Here is a 26654-nt window from a genome sequence, read left to right as displayed (position 1 = left end):
GTGCATTTCATAAATGTGAGACGCGAAGACTAACCAGCATCCAACATGAGTGTGCTGCCTGGTGAACTGAAGCTTTGCAATTAAAAAGTTTTGGTGTTAATCATGCTTTTCTCCCTAACATGGGTGAGCGCTGTGCTCACGGGGATCTTGTCGGTGCACATCGCACAGCGCCTGTGCTTCCCGTACTTCTGGAAAGACTTCTTCTTCTTGCTGAAAGTGATCCGATATGGAGTTCGCTTGGAGCTCTACAAGATGACATCCAAACTCGTGACCGTGATGGACCGTTTCGTGCAACAGGCGCAGCGGATCCCTGACAAGCCCTTCTTGATCTATGAGGGCTGCACGTACACGTACAGGGAGATAGACGAGCGGAGCAACCGCGTGGCGCGCGCGCTGCAGCAGCACACAGCCGTGAAGAAGGGCGACACTGTGGCGCTGCTTATGAGCAACGAGCCCGATTTCCTCTGCGTGTGGTTCGGTCTGAACAAGCTGGGCTGTGCAGTGGCCTTTCTCAACACTAACATCAAATCCAGGTCCCTGCTGCACTGTTTCAACTCATGCGGGGCCAAACTGCTGGTGGTTGGAGCGGGTAAGTTACATCAAAACACCAAAACAAGCGGGTGTATCCCCAGTGCATGTGGGGAAAGATCTAAAAAATGTCCACTGAGAAAATCAGCCACATGATCCTATCTTTACAGGTGCATTTTGCATATAAAATAAGCACACCTTTAACTTTTCACCAGCCAGTATGATCGCTTTCTTTTCCAAATAGGAGAAGAGATTTGTTTACACAATCGCGAATGAACAGACTCCGCCCATCTGTTACGTCACGTCAAGAATAAACATAAATACAATTTCGATATTCACGATTACTTTTAGTCTTTTGGAGCACACATTGGTTGCCTTGGCTATCGGCTTGGCTGTTCTTTTTACTCTTCTCCTAGCCGTTTTCTTTAAAGCAAGCTAGTAGCTTTAGTGTTTGTTTTGATACTTCACAGTACTTGCTGACGTCACTGATGGGGCTTCCTGCTTCCTTCCATTTGTTTAGCTTATTTCAGCCAATCAAAGTACGCTCATCTTATGACATGTCATCTCATCTTAAAGTGGGAGGATATTTGGCAAAAACAAATTCATGATGGACTGCATGTGTTTGTCAAATACAGTTTAGTGTATCTGTATCCAGCCCTGCCTCTAAGATAGAACAAGACAACTAGTGAGGAATTTTGTTGATCCCTTGAGGGTACAGTGTTATAACTGTACATAGTCCAGGATGTATATTTAATCTCTCTCTCTCTCTCTCTCCCTCTAAATACATACATATATATATATATACACACCAGGCCTTAACAACAAATCATTGGTCAGAAAATGAGCAAGAATTAAACAAATGCACTCCTGAGAGCTCCTGTACCACTATTTGCTGGTTTACTTTTGCTGCAGTGAACTGTTTGGGGAAAAGCTAGAAACAGAGAAATTCACTTATATAGTCTTCTTGGACACAAAGGTAAAATTGTGATAATGATTAAAACGTTTGATGTAAAATTCAAACTAACACATGTCTGGGCGTACAAAATTTTCCAAAAACATCTTCTGGGATTTTTTTTTTTTCTAAAAGGATTAGTCATTATTTGGTTATCTGCTACAGCTGATGGACCACAAGGCTTAAATATTTAAAGAAATCAAAGGATAAAGCTTTCCCTCCCTTCCTACTAACTTCCTTTATCTGTTTGTTTAATTCTTGCTAGTTTCCTGACCAATGATTTGTTGTTGAGACCATTAAAAGCTTAATATTTTGCCATTTTGGACTTGGCCCATCTTTTTTTTTTTTTTGCCCTGGAGTGTATATGATGGAATAAGACACTCAGTAAAAAAATTACACAGCACCTGGGAAAATGCCCGGCTCAGAAATGTGCAAAGTGGGTGTATTCACCAAGTTCAAGAAACCATAGCCCTCTGGGGGAATCCTTAAAGGTTCAATGTAGAGCATTATATAAGGATTTACTTTTGGCATATGATTTCAAATAAAACCCCTTTACAAAGTAAGAACCAGTAACCATCCAAAGAACACTTGAGGAGGAGACTGAATGATTGATAAGTCACAGTCTTGTCAAGCTACTTTTATGTACACTAGTGGTTTTGGTCTGGTATTCTAGGAATGTATTACAGGATTTAAACTGTGTGGGTTCACTCAGACAACCACATAGGTTTAGCAAGTTAAACTGAACAGTTAAAGAGACACACTGGAGGTTGCTTGTAATAGATAGATAGTAATGTGCACAGTTGGCTCACCTTCAGTCTGGGTAGCTGCCCAGTGTTGTTAACTTCTACAAATTAAAATCATGAAGTTTTTGGAGATTTTTGTTTTGCCAGTTCACAATAAACCTAATTTACATAAAGCACAGTAAATTGTATTTTAGGTGCTGACCTTTAATCTAATAGATAATGTAATATATAGAGACAAATGTAATATATAAGCCAAAGTATGCAAAATAGCTTTAGAAATAAGGAGATACAAATGCACTCTGCTTACACCGAGTTACCACAGGTGCTTTCCTCACTCTTCTAAACAAAACACAATGTCGAGTTCATTATATATCAGCACTTATAAACCAGTGATCTGAATGACAAACAAGATTAAGAGAGTTGTGTATAGAAGGTAGTGTGTCTGGAAATAAAGCCTTCGAGAACCAAGAGGAACGGTGCCTCAGCAACCCATGAAATAAATAATACAATAAAATACAATAAATAATCATATATTAACCTTGACGCCTTGTTTAAAATTAGACCTGCTTATCAGTGTTACCAGGTCTGCAGTTTTCCCATGGAATATGCCTATTTTTCAACTACTGACACAAGTTTTTTTTGTCTAAATCTAAATGAAAACAATCTAGAATAAAACTAGGTATATACTGAATAGAACACAAACTGTAATTACATAGACTATTGCTCATCCTAGTAATCATACTATGGTTATCATAGAATGTAGTGAATTAATTGATACAATGGGGTATCATGTGTCAGGAGAATATATAGTAGTAAAAGTAGCTTATTTTTACTTCATACGCATTCACTGTAGTTACTTTTTTGTGTATTTGCATATTCTCATAGTTATACTTTATTTATGACACTATTTGTGATAATATTAGATTTTCAGACCGTGGCGAATACTATGTCAGGAAACTGCATTATTTCTGTGTATTGCTTAATTCAAATGTTTGTATGATCTTACTTTGCAAATATCACAATACATCCAGCAATCTCAGACAATTCATACTTTGAAATATGTTTTTTAATGGATTGCGTATTAATATGCTAGTAAAATCATATCTGTGCTTGTTATATTATAGACCTGTTGGACACCTTGGAGGACGTCCTGCTTAATCTGCAGGAGGACAATATCTCAGTGTGGGCAATGAAGCAGGGAGTCTCCCATCCAGGGGTCCATTGCCTGTTGGACAAGCTAGAGCAGGCCTCATGTGAGCCAATTCCTGCTGAGCTCAGATCAGCCAACTCTCTTAAATCTGCCATACTTTATATCTTCACTTCAGGGACCACAGGTATGTACCAGTCCTGAATGGATCAGGTTGAAAACATACAGATGTGCCTGAATTCTAGCTTTAAATATGAAGTTGGAGATATTTCTTGATATTACGAGAACCCGTTTGAAATAAATCAAACCAACCACGATGTTAAGCACATGTCAGACTCCCACACTGCTTGGCGTGATTTAGTAAGCTAGGTTGAGTTACTCGTGATCAAGCAAACTGTCCTCTAATAACTGCTTTTAGTTGCTCTCAGGGGTCCAAATTCACCATTACAGTTTTCTTCTAAAAATAATTTTATTTCCCAATAATCAAGTAATTACAATTGCCTTTATTGGGTATCAGGGAAGGTACATTGCAGACAGAAATCTAGTATTTGGTGTGATCATAAACAGTTGATTACTTCATGTCTTCATGATTGAAAATGTTGGTTGTCTTTCTTAATTGTGAACAAATAGTATGTGAATATGCAGGCTTGAATTAAGTTTAAAAAAAAAAACAGCCTTATGCACTGTGGTGCCCTTACGATTTTTTCTTTATAGAAATGTCACTTTAGTGATGGGTACCCGAAAGGGCCTTACTTATACCCATTTCCCCCCAACCTTTTTTTAAGGACTAGCATTATCATTGCGACTCCCATTCAGGTCATTGCAGTTATCATTAAAATGGTTGTTTTTTTCCTCTGACAGTTGATTGCAAATCTATAGTTAATCTAAGACATAGATGGACTAGATGTCTATTACATGCCTGCAACTCCACTGGCATTACACCCTTCATCTTGCAGATGGTGAGCCTACAAGATGGCTCCATGTCACTATTTCAGGTGACCCCATCTGGCCTGGTTGTTTGCGGACACCACACCCCAGCCTGGTTCTAGTGGTGGGTCTCAGTAACTCTATTCCAGTGGGGTCTTTTTCCCTTCAGATCTTCACCAAAGGTGGTCCTCCTCAGAGCATTAAGCTCCCAGTGACATAGATCTGAAGTTCAATGAAGTACACAAGCATCTTCACCATGACAAGGTCATGATCCACAAAAGGGTGACCATTGATCTTTGTGATATTAATCTTGCACGAATTTCCATGGTGCTAATTTAACTGATCAAGTGCTGTCCCTAAGCTCGTCCCTGGTTTTTGGCTTCAGACCAGCAGCATGATGCTGGCACTGAATCTATTTTGCTGGCTGAGAACCAGCTCTTTTGCATAGAAACACTACGGAACAGTTTGAGATTAGGTACTGGGTCTGTGGGAAAGTGGTATGAAAGGTTAGGGACTGATATCCTCCCTCTATTGCCAAAGTGGGATCACTGGCCTAAAAAAAAAGAACAAATAGTACTAGGACTGATATATGCTTTGGCGTATTTGTATTATTTGTTTGCAGTACGCACATGACATTGGCTATCTGTTTTTAACAGCTAATTTGAAAGATTTTCTGAAATGAAAGGGAACTGTTGTGTAAATCAAAATTTCTGATCTCCAGTCTGTCCCAAGACCACTGTGGAAGGTCTCCGAGATGATACGTAACACCAACTGGCTCTTTTTTATGTTCATTTCATACATAGGTGTGCTTCACAGGTTCCCTTGCCATTCTGAGAAGAAGCACAATATCTGCTTATCTGTAGAAATTCCAGCTGTGGCAGGGCTCGGTTATATGATCAAAAGTACAGAATTAAAAGACTTGTTCCTGATTTTCGCTTAGTGTCTCTACATGAGATTCAGAGTGGTGATTCTGATTCTGAGTGGTGTGTATTTATAGACATAAACTAGGTTTTCCCACAAGTTTTGAAACCTACAGGCCTCCACATCTGGGATTTTGCTCAAAACATTTGATTATGACAGGAAATATCGTCTCAGAAGAGTACAACTGTCTTGTAAAACACTTCCTAAACAGCCACACCTACTAGGAAGGAGTCATGTTACTTTCCAGTTGGCTTTGAACTGAATAAACCACACTGACTAAAAGATCACATGTAGCATACCATAATTCAGGAGTAAAACACAACAGGGCATACTGTTATAATCAGCGCCAGGTTGGTGTGATGCCAGCACACAGAGGTGATTGACAATAACTGCAATTTTCTGTTTATTAGTAAAACAACATGTTGTACTTTTTAAATTCCTTTTAATATTGTGAAAAGTATTGACACCTTCCCTAAATGTTAAACAAACATCTCCTTACAGAAAGCTTCACCATATCAACGATTATATGGTTATAAGGTACACCACATTTCTTTCTGATTATTTGTCTTAGATTATGTGGGTCGTCTGCCATACATGTCCCAGGGAATGAGCTGTTTCTATAGAGAGATATGTATTAGAACTGGCGCATTGACGTAAACCTGTGATTTGAAATATAGCCAGCACTACCATCAGAGCTGCTGTTATATGAAATTAATCAACACCTTTGGTCCAGTCAGTTTAGAGAATTCAACATTGCTGTGGTGTAAACTATAATAACCAACAAATCACATAATGAACATTTCACCATGGTTCAGAATGTTTCAGCAAAAGATTTTTTAAATTGATATACAATGTTTACTGTTTATTTCTTCTTCTGCTTTTGTAGGATTACCCAAAGCTGCTGTGATCACTCACTTGCAGTCTCTCAAGGCCTCGGCAGGGTTCTGGGTATACGGCGGCACTTCAGAGGACATGATTTATACACCACTGCCTCTCTACCACAGCGCAGCCTCTCTCATAGGCATCGGCGGCACCATAGAGCTGGGTAACGCTCTCTTTAAATGACACCCAATTGCTTACTTTTCATAAGAAATCATCCATGACATATTGTAAAACCTTTATAAGGACTGTGGATATTCTTATGATGATCAAATTGTAGTTATGGAGAGTAGACATAACTAACATAATCTCTGTTCTGGAAAATATCATTTACTTTAATCTAAATGAATACATGTTTTTCATGTGGTATTCTGCTTCTTTCTAAGAAGCCCTCTTGAACTGAAGGTGTTATCAGTAGGCCAGCTTTACAGTCATGATTTCTCAACAGGCCCGTCCTTCCCAGTAAGATAAATACTCAAGTTTTTTCCCCCTAGGTTACTGGATTACATTCAGTTTAGTTTCTTGCTTTGCACCAGATTCTAAGGTCCAGGTAAACAGTTTGCGCAAACTCAGTGTTTCTCCTGCATCAGCATTTTTCCAAATGTCTAATAAAAAGAGCGTGACTCTTATTTAGAGACAAACTGTGATTTCTTGCTGGTTTTCAGAAATCCTTGTAAAGTAACTGAAGTAAAGTAATTTAACACTGTCAGTTTTATTCTAAAGTCACAATATGCCTGAAAATAAAGCCAGATTTTAGCTCAAGAAGTTAGCTGTGTAACCTGGCTGATGTTGGTGATGGGGAGACTGGTTGTATTTATTTTGATATATTTTGAAAGTTCTGGCTCCTGTAGACTCCTATAGATTGCGTCTTTTAAGGACAAAGATGTAGAGATGTCTATAGTAATTTCTTAGCAATTATTTTAATGGTTTTAAGATGTTCAGGGGTTGTTCATTTCTTAAAACTGTCATTGCGTATAAACTGTGGTTAACCAAAACCACAAACCAAAAACACAACAGGACCAAAAATGCAACAGCAAATTGCTGTTATGTTTCTGTATTTGTTATTGTGTCTCCAAAGATTTACTCTTGTGTTGTGTTGCATTTTTGGATTGTTAGTGTGTTTGCACTTATGGCCCACTGTAATAAACGTCATGACTCTCCTTGGATTATTGTAATATATATATATATATAAATAATAACTGGTGAGTGGTAAAATATTGTTTTGCTTTATGGATTCTTGGTATTGTGATTCATTTCAGTTTCAAAAGGTTTATTATCCTAGAACAACTATGTGGGTGTGTGTACATTCATTTAATGCTTTGTGATGATCAAAAAGGACTGCATGTCCTCACAATCACCCTGTCCTCATAAAAATACAGTGTTGTTATACTATTAACTGAAAAACTATCCAACCCAAAATATTTCCTTTTGGTCAGTGAGGTTAAGGTTAGGGTTAGGTTTAGGTGTAGACATAGCCTTAAAAAGCTAGAGTAATCATTGTGGTAATGGGCAGTTAGGTTAATTACATTAATAGCAAAATTAAGTGTAAATTTAGTGATATGTACAGTAGTTGTGGAGTATGTCATCATATTTTTATTCTAGGCTGCACCTTCAGTTTCTTGGCACATCTTGGTACTATGTATGTTGCCACCATATGTTCCTAAGGATTCCATATCCAAGCTGGAAAATGATTAACAGACCTGTAATGAATATCCTGTTCAGCTTTTATATGTACACTAAAGTTAAATCTAACTGCTAGCAAAGATGAGTGACCTGCAGTGAACTCGCTGGACATCCAGGACACTGAGTTCACTGTTTATTCTGTTCTCAATGGAAATAGGACATTGCTTGTTTTTCTGTTTATTTATTCAGCCGTCATGTGAGGACAAGGTTAGATTTTATGCCAGGCAATCTGGGGTATCCTTTCCCAGGAACCTCATGTTCCAAGAAACTGTTTCACCACTGTTAGTATGGACAAATGGAAAAATTTGAGTAAAAGTGTGTTCCAGGTTTAATCAGTACGAGGCCATTGAGTAGAAACCAGATCAGCCTTTTAGTGCTGAGTCTGTTTGCAGTGTCAGAAACAGCCAGTCAATTGAATTACACTGCACATGACAGTGAGTCTCACTGTGGTCATAATGTGTGTCAGGACTGAGACCTGTAGGTCAGAAGAATCAGTGCTTGTGATAAAGTAACTGCTGAAGTTTGCTAATGATTCTGCTAAACAATTCTGATTGCTTGGCTCATTAACATATAAGCCATAGACCTCACTGGATGCGTCTTCTCTTGTGTAGAAGGCAAAGGCTAGAGCACTGTGACTATTAAGTTGCTTTATACTGCAGCAGTTTTGAATTCTTGGATCTGATTGGTCAGAAGGGGTTGAGCATCTCTGACAGTAGTGCCAGCTGTAATTCCAATCACAGGTAGTGTGTCTCATTCAGTAATTAATAAAAAGTGTTTGGCAAATTGGGCTGCAACACACTGCTTTGTCATTCAATATTTTCATTATTCATTATTCATAACAGATGTCATGTTTTATTCCTTATTCCTGAAGACTTTCGTTTACACTTTAGTAATTTGACTGTACAAGCACTTTATATATACACTATTTTTGTATGTATATAAGAAAAGAAAATGTTTATTTGTATATATTTGTATGTTTATATATTTACTTTATACAGTACGACCTATAGCCGCAAATCCTGTCATGCTACTGAAACATGCAAAATTACTTATTGTGTGTTTTCTATCACAGCTTCTTATCTTATGCACTCCTTCTTTTGTTTTCACCTCACAGGCGCAACTTGTGTTTTGAAGAAGAAATTTTCCGCCTCGCAATTTTGGAACGACTGCCGAAAGTACAACATTACCATCTTCCAGTATATTGGGGAGCTGTGCCGCTATCTGTGCAATCAACCCAAGGTAATACGCAGCTCAGTACCTCGCAAACTTTGACCATAATTTGCCACAGTTCTTGGTTTCCTCTAGTGTTGGCGAGAAAAAAAGCTTGATATATCTGCTCTTTTTCGGGCCGTTATTTTTCAGTTCTGTAAGCTGATGTTGGATTAACAGTTCAAGGTGTTTAAGTATGGAATCACATGATATTTACAAAAATAATGTTACATAATATAATTGTGTATTTATGGAAATATAACAATGCACTGCCTAGAGATAAAGAATGCTAGGCCATGGAAGACTTGAATTATCAGTCAGTAGTCAATGGTTAAATACCAAACACTGACTGTAGTACAACATGACTAATAGCATAGTGTAACCCGGGTGGTGGGAAGAAGAGGTGGGATTGGAATGAAAGGAGTGTGTCTCTGAGGCCAATTACAATTTGCATATCATGTATATTTATAGTTCCTCGCAGTATTATGAGAGCAAGTGTGCAGGGATGTTACTCTACTACATACTACATTTTAGAGCATTAAAAGGAAACATATACAGTATACAGTATATTATTTAAACCGTATTAGTTTAATGCTTCAAATGATATTTAGGAGTAGTTGAAATAGAAATACTTCGAAGTCAGAATCAAAACTAAAGACACAAGCATCAAACACCATGGCTGCCCCAAGAGAAGTGCCAACAGATAGAAATCAGTGCATAGCACCATCATGACAGGGGAAGTGTAACCATGATTTTGGTTTTGATATTTTCTTAGATATCTTGATAAACTCCTGAAACCCAGCAGTCTTATTGCCACTTTTGTTTTATTTATGTGATGGCACATCCAGTACTTGTGTATGTGTAGAGTGTCATGCAGGCAAGCACAGCTTATGATGGTACAGCATGTCCCTTACATAATGATACTTCTACATGGATGCCATGTTTTATGTCACTAGCATTCTTTGTGGACTGACTGACAAATAGAGGCTTGTGTTGGATTACCCCTGCTTCCCATGCACCTTTTGTCTTCCTCTCTGCTATCACTTTCAGCAAATGAGCAAACGCTTTGAAAGCTTCCTTTGTGTCGGTCTGCTGATTCTCCTCCCTGGCAGAACTGACCACCCCACAGTACCGCCTACATCGCTGCACTCAACTACAGAATGAAGTGGAGTTTCCATCCACTTAAGCATAAGAAATCATGAATGGAAACTTTAAAAATGCCTAAATACCATAAAAGGTTATGCTTGTCTGAGGTGCAAACTTTGACACAAAAATAGATGTAATACTGATGAAGAATATTCTATACTTACATTAACAATGGCATTCTGTTGCAATAACAGACATTTAGAACATTTTTATAAAGGTGAAAATTATTTTAACTACTAAGGCTCCTCCTAAGGCTCCAGGAAACTGAAAAAACTTCCGGAAATGAGAACTAGACATTCCTGGATGAGGTCCCGTATTGTGTTTCCCCTGTACAGCAGGAACCATGACAACTACTGTATGTAAAATAACATAAGTAATGCATAAAGTTATTTGATTTCAGAACAAGGACAAAGATTGAGATCCTTATATTTTGCCGTGTTGTTTGAATATGTAAGGAATTTCCTCATATGGCATTTCTGACATTGTCACATCATTAACATGATGTTAATGAGCATAGTAATACCATATTACAAAAACCACAAAATAATGATTTCCTTATATATGGGATTAAAATAACAGAGACACTATTTCTCCACTTCCTGCTAATTACGTGTTTAAGTGGAATGAGACTCCACGGGGGGGAATGAAAATGGGGGGAAAAAACAAGTTGTAATTAAAAAGTTGGGCAAATAGTTGTGTGAACCTGTTTGTGTACTGGAGTAACAGGCTGCTTTTGTTAACCCACACAGCTGCAGAGAGCAAACTGGTGAATGAGGATCCTGCTATGCTGGTATTTCAGCATAAACTTGCACACAGGCCTCTGGGCAAGTTCGATCTTAGCAACAGAGTAGTTTATGTACGTTGCAAAGAAAATATGCTGCAAATTCCATAGTACGTGCAGCAAGTGAAGAAGACAGAAGTTCATATATACAAAGAGAAGCATTAATAGTATTTTAAACACATGGTGATATGATGTCAGAATGCTACATGGACCATTTTGGGCAATAAAAAGTAGAGGGACTAAGAAAAGTGAAGGCTACATCAGTATTAGATTAATCTGCCCCCAAATCTCTTACGTATCCAGTATGATCCCATATTTCATTATTTGTTTATAATTTTTTTTAACAAATCTGTTAAGAACTCAGTCATGGACAGTGCTCGCATATGTACACTCACAAGCCACTTTAATAGGAACACCTGTACACTCATTTGCACAGGTATCTAGTTAGCCAATCATGTGGCAGCAGTGCAGTGCATAAAATAATGCAGATACAGGTCAAGAGTATTTCAGAAACTACTGTTCTCCTGGGAATTTCATGGACATCAGCCTCTAGGGTTTATGCAAAATGGTATTAAAAACAAAAAACAGCCAGTAAGTGGCAGTTCTGTGGGCGGAATTGCGTTGTTATTGAGGGAGGTTAGAGGAAAATGGCCAGACTGGTTTGAGCCGACAGAAAGTCTGGAGTAATTCAAATAACCACTCTTTACAACCGTGATGAGAAGAAAAACATTTTAGAATGCACAAAACACAGAAACTTGTGGTAGATGGGCTACAACAGAAGACCAAATTGGGTTCTGCTCCTGTGCCCACTGTATCCTCAAATTTCTCTCCTTGGTTGACGGGAGTGGAACCGAATGTGGACTTCATAGCTGATGTGGTCTTCAGAGTTCTTCACAGCAAACAGCAGTACTGAGGGAAAAAAATAATGTAATAATATGGAATCTCACATACTGTAGAGTCAACAACAGCAAAAATATCAATCAAAACACAGGTAAAAAGGTACTCTGAGTTGAACAGGGGCATCCAAATTTGGTTAAATTACTTCAGCACTGTTGAATTCTCAGGATCTGATTGTTCCAAAGGTGTGGATTCATTTTCTTTAGCAGCAGTTCTGAGAGTAGCGTCAGCTGCGAGGCAAATTACAGGTTAAAATTAAGCTAAATGACAGGGAGTCACATAATCTAAATGGACAAAAACTTCGAGGTGTCATTCTTTAGTAAATAAGATATTGTAAACCATGGCAAATTGCTGTGATATAAGACGAATAAAACATTTTGGGATGTGCTGTTATAGGATGATTATCAGCTTTTTGAGATGATATCATCATTCTGCTGCATCATTGATTATTTACCTATACCACTGCACCCTATTGTGTTTTATTCCTGACATGAGAGCTGTAAGAAATGTATGAACTTGTATTGCTTTTCTTGATAACTCTGCAATGGTGTCACCAGGCAGAGAATGAGAAGAATCATAAAGTGCAAATGGGTGTGGGAAATGGCCTTCGCCAGGACGTATGGAGAGACTTCCACAGACGTTTTGGAAAGATCCGCATGTGTGAGCTGTACGGCTCGACCGAGGGGAACCTCTGTTTCATGAACCATATCGGCAAGATTGGAGCAGTCGGTCGCTCCAACTTCTTCTACAAGGTGAGTGTGAACTTTTACCTTTTTATGATTTGCTCTATTATTCATGTGTACTTTAGGATTGCCTGGGTTCTGACTTCAGGACATAGGAACGTATTCATTGCTGTTGGATTAGTCTACACTTTATTTAATTCTCCATTTCTTTAAGGATATATTGTATTGCGATTGAATTGAGAGCTCTAGTTATGAAAAATCCATTCTGCACTACAGGTAATTTCAATAATCTGAATGGGCCGTGCAGAAAATCATGTTATGTCCTGCACAGCACATGTCTAAATACAGTTTCCTTTTTTAAACCTTTGAATTCAAACAGCCCATTTAAGTAAATCAATAAAATATTCTTTACACCGATGACAGCTATGAAACATTGAAATGCGGACAAAAAAATGTTGGTCTAAAATAACAATGTCTAATTTAATATCCAGTAGCAAGCCCTGAGGCATGAAATTGTTGATCTGTTCGAAAGGCACCCCACTTGGAATAAACATCCTTTCTGTGGCCAATTTTCAACCTGTTGCCTAATTCTGTCAAATCCTGCTCACGTAATGCACGATCAATGTTCCCAGACTTGCCCTGGAATTATGAAACAGAGCACACTTGTTATTTCCATTTACAGTGGGTTGCATAAGTATTCGCCCTCCTTGAACTTTTCCACATTTTGTATTGTTGCAACCTGTAACTGATTTACATAAAGTAGCCAACAATATCGAAGTGGGAGGAAAAATCAATATAGTTTGCAAAATTATTTACAAATAAAAAATGCAAAAGTTGTGACAGAAGTATTCATGTTAGTTGCCGTGAAACCATAGATTAGACTGCGAGTGTGAATTCCGAGGATGACGCAACCATCTGTAGCCATGTTATAGGGGATAGCTGGCTGATGGCTGTGTGTGTGTGTGTGTATATATACACACACACACACACATATATATATATATATATATATATATATATATATATATATATATATATATATATGTATATGTAAATATACACACACACACACACACACACACACATATATATATATATATATATATATATATATATATATATATATACACCACTGAGAATGTAGATAATGAAGGCATTAGACAGAGAAGCAACTAAGAAGGGTGAATACTTATGCAAGCCACTGTATTCATTTGCAAATGCTTGTATGCAATGTAACATACAGTCCTAGGCAAATAAAATGGCAAAATATTAAGCTTTTAATGGTCTTAACAACAAATCATTGGTCACTAAATTAGCAAGAATTAAACAAATAGATAAAGGAACTTAGCATGGGATAGTTTTACCCTTTGATTTCTCTAAATGTTTAATCCTTGTGGCTCTTGATGGGCTGCATCAGGTGTAGCAGATAACCAAATAATGACTAAACTTCTAAGAAAAATAAATCCCAGAAGATATTTTTGGAAAATTTTGTACACCCAGACATGTGTTAGTTTGAATTTTATGACAAACATTTTAATCATTATCATGATTTTACCTTTGTGTCCAAGAAGACTATATAAGTGAATTTCTCTGTTTCTAGCTTTTCCCCAAACAGTTCACTGCAGCAAAAGTAAACCAGCAAATGGTGGAACAGGAGCTCTCAGGAGTGCATTTGTTTAATTCTTGCTGATTTTCTGACCAACGATTTGTTGTTAAGACCATTAAAAGCTTAATATTTGCCATTTTGACCTTGGCCCATTTTTTTGCCCAGGAGTGTACAGCTGACTCAGGATACAATCCAAGCATACCGCTGAGCAGTTGACGGTTATGGGTCATGCTCAAGGGCTCTACAGAGGATCTGTAGTTAACTCCTGAGCTGCCACTGCTTTATGAGAGAGCACTGAGATACCAGGTGTAAATGATATGGTTGCATTTGGTTAGAGGCAGGAATTTATTTATAGAAATTGCATCATGAGTATTGAATATGTTATTGAATATGTCAGGTTTAGCTTGTTTTAGTTAAACATAGTTTTAACAAGACAAACGAAATGCACTCTAATCATCTAATCTGGGATTTAGTCATCTTTTTTGAGTTTTCACTTTGAGCTTTGGATCAATGGAGAATTGAGAAGCTCAGTTAATTCACCAGTAAAACTACTGAATCTGAATCTGAGCTGTGTGATTTTGCTCAAAAGACAAGAGCACATTTATGAAGATGTTATCTATTGTGACAACTTTTGCAACTAAAAGTTACTTTGGGTTGTCAAATTCCTACATTTTATTTAAAAAGTATCTTGCAGGTTAAACTGGTTTTTAAAAATGAGGAACACACCCTTTTATAAAGATTTGTGATGCTTATACAAATCACCTAGCCAATTTGCGTAGTTTCACAACCTGAAAGATTAGAGACATGCTAGTGTGAGAGTAATGTAGGTGGTGGCAAAAAGACAATTTCAACGAATAAAACAAAAGAGCATCAGTAATAGATTGATTCAGTAATAAAAAGATAATTTCCAGTTCTGATAGACTTGATAGAGGCTGATGGAGGCCTCATGCTGTAGTAAAATCTATGGACACATACAGTATTATACACACTGACTACGTGGTGTTCCCAGTGAAGCAGCCTAATGGTACACATGAAACATCAAACATGTTCTGGTCTTGCTAAAATGAGAGGGGTATTTAAATTACTGCAAAAAAATCTCATCAATCATTTCACTTGTGAGAGAGCTATGCTTGAAGAATGTTATTTTATAGATTAACCAAGAGGAATTTAAAGTACTGGAACCTACTGAATACCTATGGGAGATTTTGGACCAATGGGTTAGACAGTGCTCTCCATCACTAAATCACCATCTGAGTGAATATCTTTTGGAAAAATGGTGTTCATCCCTCCAGTACAGTTCTACAGACTTGTAAAACCTATGCCAAGGAACACTGAAGCTGTTGTGGTGGTTCAGTATTTTACTAATTCACATTATGTTATTTTTTCCCTTTAATTTGTCACTTGTCTGTTTTCCTAATTATGAGCACATTCAAGAAGCTGCTGTGAATTTTTTTATGACTACCTTATTAGATAGAAGACCACGATAAGCTGTCGAACTGGGAGAACATTTAGACCAGTGACCAGATTTCTTCTTGGAAAATTGTCATAGATACTATAATATGATGTTTCATTCCCATACACCGCAAATAACTAATACTATTTTTAGGAATGCTGTTGTGTCTCCCATGTCAAAAAAAGGCTTCTCTTTCACACACATAACTGAGTATACAAAAGTGCCCATATCTACAGTTTAGCCATATCATTTATGAACTTAGATTCCTTGCTGTGCTGATACAGGAGACACCTAAAAAAAAAAACGTAAAAAGACACCTTTCTCACATAAAGCAGCAGTCACACCAACCATGAATAAAGTTTGCTCGGTAGAAAAGCCAATACACAGAAAAGTACACGCAATGTGAAGACACGTTTTTTTTCTGGAAGCAGTTACTTTGTGCCAACTTTATCTATGTAAATTCTGAGCTGTGAATTCATGAACCTTGGCTTGTGAGCCAATAGAAAACACAAGGGTGAGTATTTTTCATATGTGTCAATAATAGGTTATGTTAAAAGTGTTGAAATGTGATACACGTTGGCACATTCTGTATGCTCCTGGGCAAAAAAATGGGCCAAGCCCAAAATGGCAAATATTAAGCATTTAATGGTCTTAACAACAATTCATAGAAAATTAGCAAGAATTAAACAAAATTGCAAGAAAATCAGCAAAAATTAAACAAATGCACTCCTGAGAGCTCCTGTGCCACCATTTGCTGGTTTACTTTTGCTGCAGTGAACTGTTTGGGGAAAAGCTAGAAACAGAGAAATTCACTTATATAGTCTTCTTGTACACAAGGGTAAAATTGTGATAATGATTAAAATGTTTGACATAAAATTCAAACTAACACTTGGCTGGGTATACAAAATTTTCCAAAAATATCTTCTGGGATTTTTTTTTTTTTCTCAAAAGTTTAGTCATTATTTGGTTATCTGCTACACATGATGCAGCCCATCAAGAGCCACAAGGATTAAACATTTAGAGAAATCAAAGGGAAAAGCTATCCCATAATAAATTCCTTTATCTATTTGTTTAATTCTTGCTAATTTAGTGACCAATGATTTGTTGTTAAGACCATTAAAAGCTTCATATTTTGCCATTTTGGCTTGGCCCATTTTTTTTGCCCAGGAGTGTACATATCACATACTTCACAATTTTCCTTTCTATTTTCCATGGATATTTCATCATTTTCTTATTTTCAAGTGGATTTCATGATTTTCTTTTTTCATATGCTACTTGGTACACCTATATGGGCAGACATGTTGTTTGATTTGCCTCCTTTTCCTGTCAGTAAATAAAATATAAAGACCAGCTGGGTGTATTTACTTATTACATTCTATACTTATATACTATATTATGTGCAACATATTACATAATAATAAAGTGCATAAGTATAGCATGTAATAAGTAGCAAAGCACCCAAAATTAAGACAAGCCCATGTTCAGTCTGCAGTCTAGTCAGTGTGCAACGTTACATTGACTGGACTGCAGATTGAACAAGTGCTTGTCTTAATTTTGTAACAGTTATTATAAAGTAAAATTGTACAATCCATTGGTTGGTTATAAATCCAAATATGTCTGCATATTGCAGTTTTATGTAAGCTCAGCCAATACATCATCATTTATACAGTAAGCATGGAGCTGTCTTGTCAACCTACACCCAATGTTTTTGTGGTATTGTTTTCTCTCTGCCTGCTACACCTTACTTTTTAGCAATGTCCACACCTCTGGAGTATACGTAAAATACTATGTTAACACCCAGAATGTAACATTTCTACTTGTGTTGTCCTGCAGCTTCTGTTTAAGTATGACTTGGTGAAATATGACATGGGAAAAGATGAACCTGTGAGAGATGAAGAGGGTTTCTGTCAGCGAGTTAATAAAGGTGAGACAGTGCAAGCCTTGTTGTTTTTGACTAAGTCTTTAAAAAACAAGTCATCCTGTAGAGCTAGTCTGCACAAAAACAAGTCTCTGTGACTCTGGAACTGAGAATAAGCTCATGAGGGTAAAAGTGCTGTGAAACCAGAAATGTATGATAATATGAAACTGGGATCATTCACAAACTGTGCTGAATTACTTCTCTCAAAATCATTGTATTCATTTGTAGAGATTTAATTTAACATTGTTAATGATTGAGTATTGAACTGATATGACTTATATGGATTTGTTCCAATAAAATACATTGTCAAAAAACCCAATAGACATGAAAAATGTGTGAATGATGTTTAATAAAATTAAACTGAAACATGTACAAGCATTTACAAAAAAGCAGGCGTGAAAGCACAGAGGAGTACATTAAACCCACAACATTGAAATAAATACACAAAATAATTACACAAAATGCACATAAATTGTCTCTCCCTGCTGCAGTGTTTGAAAGCTAAAGCAATTCTTTGACATTTTTGATGAATAAAATCAACTATACTCATGTAATTTTTTAAAAAATATTTATGCATTAGAAATGCCTAATTAAGATTTTAGGAATTTTGAGATTAGATCAGATTCAAAAATGTTTTTCTAATCGATCCCATTTATAGATCTATGCCCTGGATACGTGTGATGGTGTTTGGCCAATACTAAGATCACTGATATTGCTATCATTTCTAAAATAGAAAAATGGGATTGGGTGATCATTACTAAACTGAGCCTGATTTGCTTGTTCCCAGGAGAGATGGGTTTGCTGTTGTCCAAAATCAATTCCCAAAGTCCATTCTTTGGCTATGCTGGCAGCAAACAGCTAACCGAGAAAAAGCTCATGAGGGATGTGTTTAAGAAAGGAGATGTCTATTTCAACACGGGCGACCTGATGGCCGAGGACGAGGACAATTTCATCAGCTTTAAGGACCGAGTGGGCGACACTTTCAGGTAAGGCAGGAAAAGTATTCTGCATGTCACAAAGTGTCTCAGGCTTTTCATATTCATTGCCTGCAAACAGAGTCGGATCACTGGTTCTAGGTCACGATTCACTTTGCAAACAACTGTTACTTTGTGTCGGAAAGCTTTTGTAACCAAAGCATGAAAAATACTTGAAATTGAGCAAAATATATATGGATGGCTGTCAGTATACTTGTGAGAAGTGAGAAGAAATTTCCTAACAGTGAGAGTAGAATCTCCTATTTATCTACACAGTCCTCCAGTGGAGGTTGCGTAAACCGTGGCTGATCCTTTCAGCATGCATGTGTTAATTGCAGGTGGAAGGGTGAAAACGTGGCCACCACTGAGGTGGCAGAGTTTCTTGGACTGCTGGACTTTATTCAGGAAGTCAATGTGTATGGAGTGGAGGTTCCAGGTACCAAAACATGGCTTTTTAAAAATCATTAATCAAAATGTGAAGTATGTTGGAGACAGTACTGAGAGTATAAAAAGACTGCGACATCATCTTAAGTATGTTTGAATAAAATGTGATATGGTGCAACATAGAAGAGGCAGTTCTACTATATGAAAAAAAGACATGCAGAATAATACAACAAATGTGTAACTGTAATATGAATAACTATACTTTTTGTTATCTCTGACTTCTCATTACGGAGATAACATTGATTTATGTGCAATACTTCACCAGCTGTCACAGTGCCAGTGAACAGAGCTTACCTCTTGTCTACGTCTGGCAAGAGTTTATATTTGGAATCGATGAAAGCATCTTGGTGTGAAGTAGACAGGCTGAGAGATTTAGTGTTAGATGTTGATTCATCTCAGATGGTGGGGAAATGCTGCCACCAAAAGGCTGATTTGTAGCAGTCAACAGCTTTGAGATAACATCCTGGCTATTAAACATCCTGCTTCAAACGCTAGAATGAAAGTCTATCAGAATCAAACACTATACATATTAACCAGACATAACTGCAGGAGCGGCATCATGATAAACTAGATGGCATAATAAACTTGGTGTGGTCTATAAGTTAGGTCTGTAGGTCAGCAGAAATGTGCATTAAAACAAGACAATTGAATTTCTTAATTCTGTACAAAATATCTTAAATCTAATATCCTTTTGTGAGACCTGTGAAATGAACTATGTTCATTAACAGCAAGAGAATAATATGTAGTTATATAATTATGTTTTATTACGCATGACAAAAATGGCTATGTATTTACAATAGGAGCCTCAATCTGTTGTCTACTCTATATTAAACAACATATTTACTTTAAGGTAATGTATACCTTATTTAATTATTATCCTCTACACATTTTAAAGTATTTATCGACTACATGAATTGTGATCAAGGCCAGATCTACACAGACAGAAGCAATGTCTATAATGTCTAAAATTGTAATGTCAGATAGGTTTTTATTTACACCCAGTGTGCATATTGTTGATGCACATGATGCTGCTGCATTGCCCAGGTTGAACAACTATTAATAGAAAAAAAGACTGTTAATCTCTTGAGGATATAAATATAAGTATTTACAATAGCAGTAATACTGACAAAAGGAGCACTGACCGTGTGTTCATCTCACCAATGAAATAAATGAATGAAGAAATTTTCTGTCGCAGGCCACGAGGGACGAGCCGGCATGGCTTCACTGATCCTTAGGCCTGACTGTGTGTTTGACGGAAAGAAGCTGTTTGAGAATGTCATGGATCACCTACCAGCCTACGCTCGCCCTCTCTTCATCAGAATACAGGTAGGATTAAGCACTTAGTGGATTTCTAAAGGAGTTGCACCTCATTTAACTAAAGCACTGAACAGCGTAATGCTGTAAATACAGAATATTTATGTTTTGTATGTTTTAGAGTATGTTTTAGTGTAAGGAAGTTAGGGTTTAAATTACTTTTAATGGACAAGCCTGCCCCCTGCTGCTGATAGCACAATACATGCAGTGCTCTTCAGGCATAGAAAATTTAAAACTCCAGCAGCAGTCTTCAACCTGATCTCTATCTATTGCATCTGTAGGTCATGTATGATTATTGTATAATTTGTTTCCTCGGAGATAGGACTACTTTTTTCCAGCTGGAAGACTATTTGGCTAGGCGTTACTAATTTGTAGATAGTCGGGTGGGTCTGATTGCACATGATTCTGATTCCACAAACTTTTGGGAAAGCACACATAAATGTTGTATTGCTCCAGTGTTTGAAAGTTGGATAGATTTACATATGAATAGTTTAGTTAGATATTCTCTAAATCCTTTACACAGATATAAGTGTTGAATTTGGTATATATTCATATCCATCTATACAGGGAACCATTAGATATTTATGTCATCCATTTACAGCATCCATATCAGCCATTCCACAAATAGTGACCTACATAAAGTCCTGATTCACCAAACCATCCATTTTAAATTCCGTTGAAATACTAGTGAGCAGCATATATGCTCAACAGATGATGCCATCGCCACCACCCTCTATCTGGCCCACACCCTCCTGGACAAAAAGGACACTTATGTTCGGATGCTGGTCATAGACTTCAATCCGGATCAAGAGCGGCATCTCCAACACCACCACACTGAGCACTGGGACCCCCAGGGCTGTGTGCTCAGTCCACTGCTTTTCACTCTGCTGACCACAACTGTGCAGCAATGCATAGCTCAAATCACATCATCAGTTCACCAATGACCCGAGCGTGGTGGGTCTCATCAGCAAGTACGACAAGTCAGCATACAGAGAGGAAGTGCTGTGGCTAACGGACTGGTGCAGAGCCAACAACCTGTCTCTGAACATGAACGTGAACAAAAGAGGTGGTTCTTGACTTCAGGAGAGCACAGCGCGACCACTCTCCACTGAACATCGACGGCTTCTCCGTGAAGATTGTCAAGAGCCCCAAATTCCTTGGGGTTCACCTGGCAGAGAACCTCACCTGGTCCCTCAACACCAGCTCCATAGCCAAGAAAGCCCAGCAGCGTCTCTACTTTCTGCAAAGTCTGAGAAAAGCCCATCTCCCACCTCCCATCCTCACCATGTTCTACAGAGGGACTATCAAGATCATCCTGAGCAGCTGCATCACTGCCTGCTTTGGAAATTGCACCGTCTCGGATCACCAGACCCCGCAGTAGATAGTGAGGACAGCTGAGATCATCGGGGTCTCTCTTTCCCCCTTCACAGACATTTACATCACACACTGCATCCGCAAATTCACCAGCATTGTGGATGACGACACACACCCCTCACACAAACTCTTCACCCTCCTGCCATCTGACAAAAGGTACCGAAGCATTCAGGCCCTAACGGCCAGACTGTGTAACGGTTTCTTCCCCCAAGCCATCGGACTCCTCAATAGCCACCTGGTTGCTGGTCTAACACCAACCCAGACACACACACACACACACAGACACACTTGTACTCAACTGAACATCATTCCACTACCTCTGCAATTTTTGCACATTTCTTTCTTAAATTGCTGCTAAAATACCGTAAACAAAATACTATATTGACCACCAGCATTTTTGCTGCTAATTAGTATGTTATGTTTACATTTACAACATTTATTATTATATTGTAATATCTCTTTGCACCTTATTCCACACAAGAACGGTGTACTGTTCGGCGCTGCACTGTCCTTTACTGTGCCTACTGTCCTGTTCGGTAATTGTTATACTGTCTTGCTCTGTTGCACACACCTCCACGTGTGCACTTTATGTAGTCCTGTTTATGTCTTTGCAGTCTTATTTAGTTATGTGTAGTCTCATGTAGCTCCATGTTGTTTATGTGCACCATGGTCATGGAGGAACACTGTTTCGTTTCACTGTGTACTGTATCAACTATATATGGTTAAAATGACAATAAAGCCACTTGACCTAGAACTTGAACATTCACCAGATGGTAGCCTATAGCATAAGTCAAGTATGGTAGCCAATCACTTACATTTGTTGGAGGCTATGATATTAATGCAGGCATGCCCCACCAAAATCTCTGGCCACGAGCTGCTGCTGATATTGGCAGACACTTTTATTGAGAGCAATCACAAAAATACTTGTCTACTTGGACATCTTATGCAGTGATGATACTATACATGACCATATTGAATGCAAGGGCTAAAAAAAATTATTACCAATCAGTAACACAGTTACTATCATGAATCCACTATGATTCACCCTTATAGCACGGCACCTCATCCTAGGAATAAAACTGTTATGCATAAGGAACACACTCATTAAAAGACAGATAAACAACACCATTCGTGATTGCTATTTTTTTTAAGTCAAGCATTACTAGTCCATAATCATGGTGTCTGTCTTCCAAACAGCAGTCATTGTAAACAAAGAAGCTGCGCTTGCCATTAGCCAGCTCTTTCATTCAAACCACACGAAACATATGCGTCTGCCATTTGTTTCTTCATGTAATTCGTAATTTGACTGGACAGTGCGTGCTTAGTCTATTTACTCCTAGTTTCTCTCCTAAACGCATTTTGAAAAATCAGTGATCAAGAAAGTAATTGACTTTGTTCATGTTTATTACACCTGCTATTGTACTTAACATGCACCTTCACAATCACTGCTAATGATGTGTTATAGATATGTCAGTAAAGCAGGGCTAAACAAATTAAATATGTATTTTATTTCCTTCAAAAATGTATATGATTAGTGTATCTATTGAAGTGCTAGAGCTTCAATTTATTTGAAGGCTACAAGTGACTAGATAGAGATTAGGCTGCAAAACACTGTAGTATTCATTTAATAGCTCTGTATACTGTTTACAATGATATCAAGACAGCTCATGATCTTAAATGACTTGGATGACCTTAGATGACCTTAGAAGCACTCTATGACATAATGTTCTCTTATTCCACTGTTTGTTAGGAGTCTATGGAGATGACTGGCACATTCAAGCAGCTGAAGTTCTGTCTGGTGAAGAGTGGCTTCAACCCTGCCACCATCTCTGACCCGCTCTACTTCTTAGACTATACAGAGAAAGGTTACATTCCCCTCACAGACTCCATCTATGACAGCATAGCATCGGGTCAGCGAAAGCTCTAGGCCATAATTGGCTAAAGACTCTGTTATACTGACATATTTGATTGGGCTTGAGAGCAATCCTGAATGACTCCTTGTTTAATAATGGATTGCTTCCTCCTTTGTGAAAATTTCACAGAGACAGTCTCAGTTAATAATGAATTAGGGAGATTTAGTGACTTGCGTGGCCTTTTGCGGAGAGCGAGCAGACTGAAGGCTGCGATGGAGCTGAATGAGAGGCCGGATTCTCACCAATGACCACCTGGTATCAGGTTCTGGTGCCTCCTCAGTCTGTCTGGCACAGTTTGAAAGGCCAGGTGACTCTTAGCCCTAATAATAATGCCACTACTTCATCCTTCACCATCATCTCCTCAACTGTCTCTGCTCTCCTGCGTTCCTCTGCTGCGTTCCTCTGCATCAGTGGAGATCAATACAGGAAAAGAACACGGCTGCTACCATCACCATGAAATTGGATTTCACTTTAGATATAAAACATTGCTATATTTAAAGCTGCAGTCTGTAATTACATACCTCTCTAGAGATTGATATGGACAAATGTGTATCATTGGAAGTTCTTCCTTTCAGTTGCATCAAGAGCCAAGATCATAAGCAGTTGTGTAGACTTTTTTATTCCATCTTTTGCGATAATTTTAGTACTGGTCATCTAGAGCTCTGTCTGTGAAAATCTTTAGGCCAGCATGTCTTTAATGCTTCTTCCAGTTGTACTACAGATGTTGAGTTTACATATTTGCTATACTAATGTGCAGATTGTATCTTTGAATTAACATTTAACTGTTACAGAAATGAAGGTTTAACCAGTCTCAGGCTAGTAAGAGCTGTGAACCCGGGGCCAGTGAAGGAATTTTAGTTTGTAAAGCCATAGATATATATATAGTTAGAATTATTTACAGCACTGGAACATGTTCCAGTTATTATTTCATGCACTACTTTCAAGGGTCTGAACAACTTTTGTTGTTGGTTTGCCTTCACACTGTGTCACTTGAAATTAAACATGGCAGAGTGGGCATTGGAGTTAAATTGAACAGTCTCCTCTTAGAGCTCAGCTCCAAAAGCCAATGCAGGAATAAATAAGGTATTTTGGCACGCACGGTGTCTGCAAATGAATAAACTGACACAACTGCATACCAAGACACAATTACAAGTTTAATCTTGTAAATTCTTTCCATGGTCTATAGCGCCTTGCATGGGTATTCGCCCCCTCAAACTTTTCCACATTTTGTAATGCTGCAACCTGGAATGGAATTGGACTTGATGGGATTTTATCAAAACAAGTCTGGTACAATGTTCTGGAAAGGTATGAATTAGGGTTTGATTATTTAAAAAAATCCCAAACTTCGAATATCTTCCACAGACCATTTAATCCATTATCATAAATCGAAAGAATAGGGCACAACCTTGACTCTGTCTAGAGGAGACCATCCACCAAAGTCAGTAAGGAAGGCATTAGTCTAAGAAGAAACCAAGAGATCAATATTATGTCAATATTAAAAATTATGGGTTATTTCATGTAGATTCATGACATCCAGTTTCATTACAACATGTTGAAAAGTTCATGGGGGTGAACACTTATGCAAGGCACTGTATGCACATAAATATTAAGCTTCCTGGTTAAAACGTTCCACAAATCCCTAAAAAGTGTGTAAAATTGGTGTGAAGTAGGACGTCAGTGACAAAAGGGTGTTCTCACAGTTGGTATGGTAATAGGATCACCTTTCAGATGAATTCACTGAATTTCCTGGTGTGTCACAATGAACAGATCAACAGGTGTGTAAACACTGGGATGTAAACTTGTGCTATTATTTGGAGCAGCAAGTGAAAGGAAACATGATCGGGGGAGGGGGGGCGGGGTTTGGGTGAGTTAAAATTTCTTAAGACCATCTTTCTTAAGACCAATCAGCTGTGTACATGAAGTAAGCATAACTAAATATTAAGGAAGAAATGTCACTGATACTGAATTTCAAAGGAATGAAAATAATATATACAACACACTCTTATTATGTAGGTAATTTGTGTATCCACATATATCCTGAAGAGTCTAAAAGAAATAAACGTGCCTTACCTCTTATTAATTCAGAGAGAATGTTTATTGTGCCTCAGTTGAGAGTGCCTACACCAAGACCTTAAATCTGTTTCTAATTGCCTTTTTAATCTTTCCATAATTCAGAATTTACAGTGAATTATAGATTTATAGATTTGTGTGAGTTGTGATGGAATAATGAGTTTAATAACATTTTGCCAAAGAGGCTTAATTTTGACACTTCTATTAATAACCATCTAAATTAGCTGTTCTTCATGCATTCATGCAGTAATGAAAGCAATCTGGTTTAGAGGTTTTGTTTCGCAGCCTTTACTGAACACTGCTATCAGATCTGCAGTTGACTCAGTCTCTTATGATTGCAATAAACTGTTTTATTACTAAATAAACCTGTGTTCATCATGTCAAACAATTGCTTGATTAAAATGCTAGACATTAGTTGAATCAATGTAAAGCACAGTTTGCATTCTTGCAATCAAGTGTAAATGTTTGCACACCCTTATGACAAAATGAAGGAAATAAAGAAATTCTAAAATATAGTAATAAGCCATTTAGTGTGTTAGTTTTTTTTTTTTTAAACAGATGTTCGTTCATTATCACAAGTAACAAAATGGTGAAATAGTGTATGTTTATATATTACTCGTGAAAAAAAAAGATATTTTTTAAACGTGCATTCAGAATGTGATAAAAATGTTCTTGCCCACTTTGTTTCTTTATAACTGTCTTTATAACTTCCTTTGCATTCTCTGAACACATATTCTGTCCTAAACTGATCTAAAATTGAGACTGACATGAATGTATTTGATGTTTGTATTTGAGTTTGTTTTCCCCTTCTTGCATACTTGTCAAATAAGTGCTGTCAGTGAGGTAGAGGATTTGAAATGCCAAGACCATCCTTTCTAATTTCACTTGTGAAATCTTCTAATGTTAAATAAATGTTGATTTTTAATTATGCAGTGTATTCCCAACTCAGTCTAAAATTAATGATGGAAATGAATGTTCAGTAGTTCACTTTCAGGTATAATGTTAAATCTGTATTGTTTAATTAGATGCTACCTTTTTTGATGTCTCTGTTTTTTGAACATGTTTAATAAAGATCAGTAAATATTCTAATAA

The 26654-nt window shown here is 37.6% G+C and overlaps 1 protein-coding gene across 1 annotated transcript; it reads left to right on the top strand.

The window, feature by feature from the left end:
- slc27a6 (solute carrier family 27 member 6) lies at positions 1–26654 on the top strand. Its single transcript, XM_026941731.3, has 10 exons — positions 1–589; positions 3348–3557; positions 6105–6263; positions 8895–9019; positions 12371–12565; positions 17389–17479; positions 18261–18459; positions 18786–18883; positions 20087–20217; positions 23330–26654. Exons 1-10 carry the CDS (start codon positions 103–105, stop codon positions 23504–23506), a joined length of 1872 nt encoding a protein of 623 aa, XP_026797532.1. The 5' UTR covers positions 1–102; the 3' UTR covers positions 23507–26654.

Source organism: Pangasianodon hypophthalmus, chromosome 17 (genome assembly GCF_027358585.1).
Source record: "Pangasianodon hypophthalmus isolate fPanHyp1 chromosome 17, fPanHyp1.pri, whole genome shotgun sequence".
Lineage (NCBI taxonomy): Eukaryota > Metazoa > Chordata > Actinopteri > Siluriformes > Pangasiidae > Pangasianodon > Pangasianodon hypophthalmus.
This window is presented reverse-complemented; position numbering and strand designations above follow the sequence as displayed.

Bases quoted from the DNA above. Each gene is read 5' to 3' on its own strand.
- slc27a6 (XM_026941731.3), top strand. From the start codon at position 103: ATGCTTTTCTCCCTAACATGGGTGAGCGCTGTGCTCACGGGGATCTTG. The intron at 3,558-6,104 runs GTATGTACCAGT...CTGCTTTTGTAG, and splicing joins CTTCACTTCAGGGACCACAG to GATTACCCAAAGCTGCTGTG. The intron at 18,884-20,086 runs GTACCAAAACAT...TTTCTGTCGCAG, and splicing joins GTATGGAGTGGAGGTTCCAG to GCCACGAGGGACGAGCCGGC.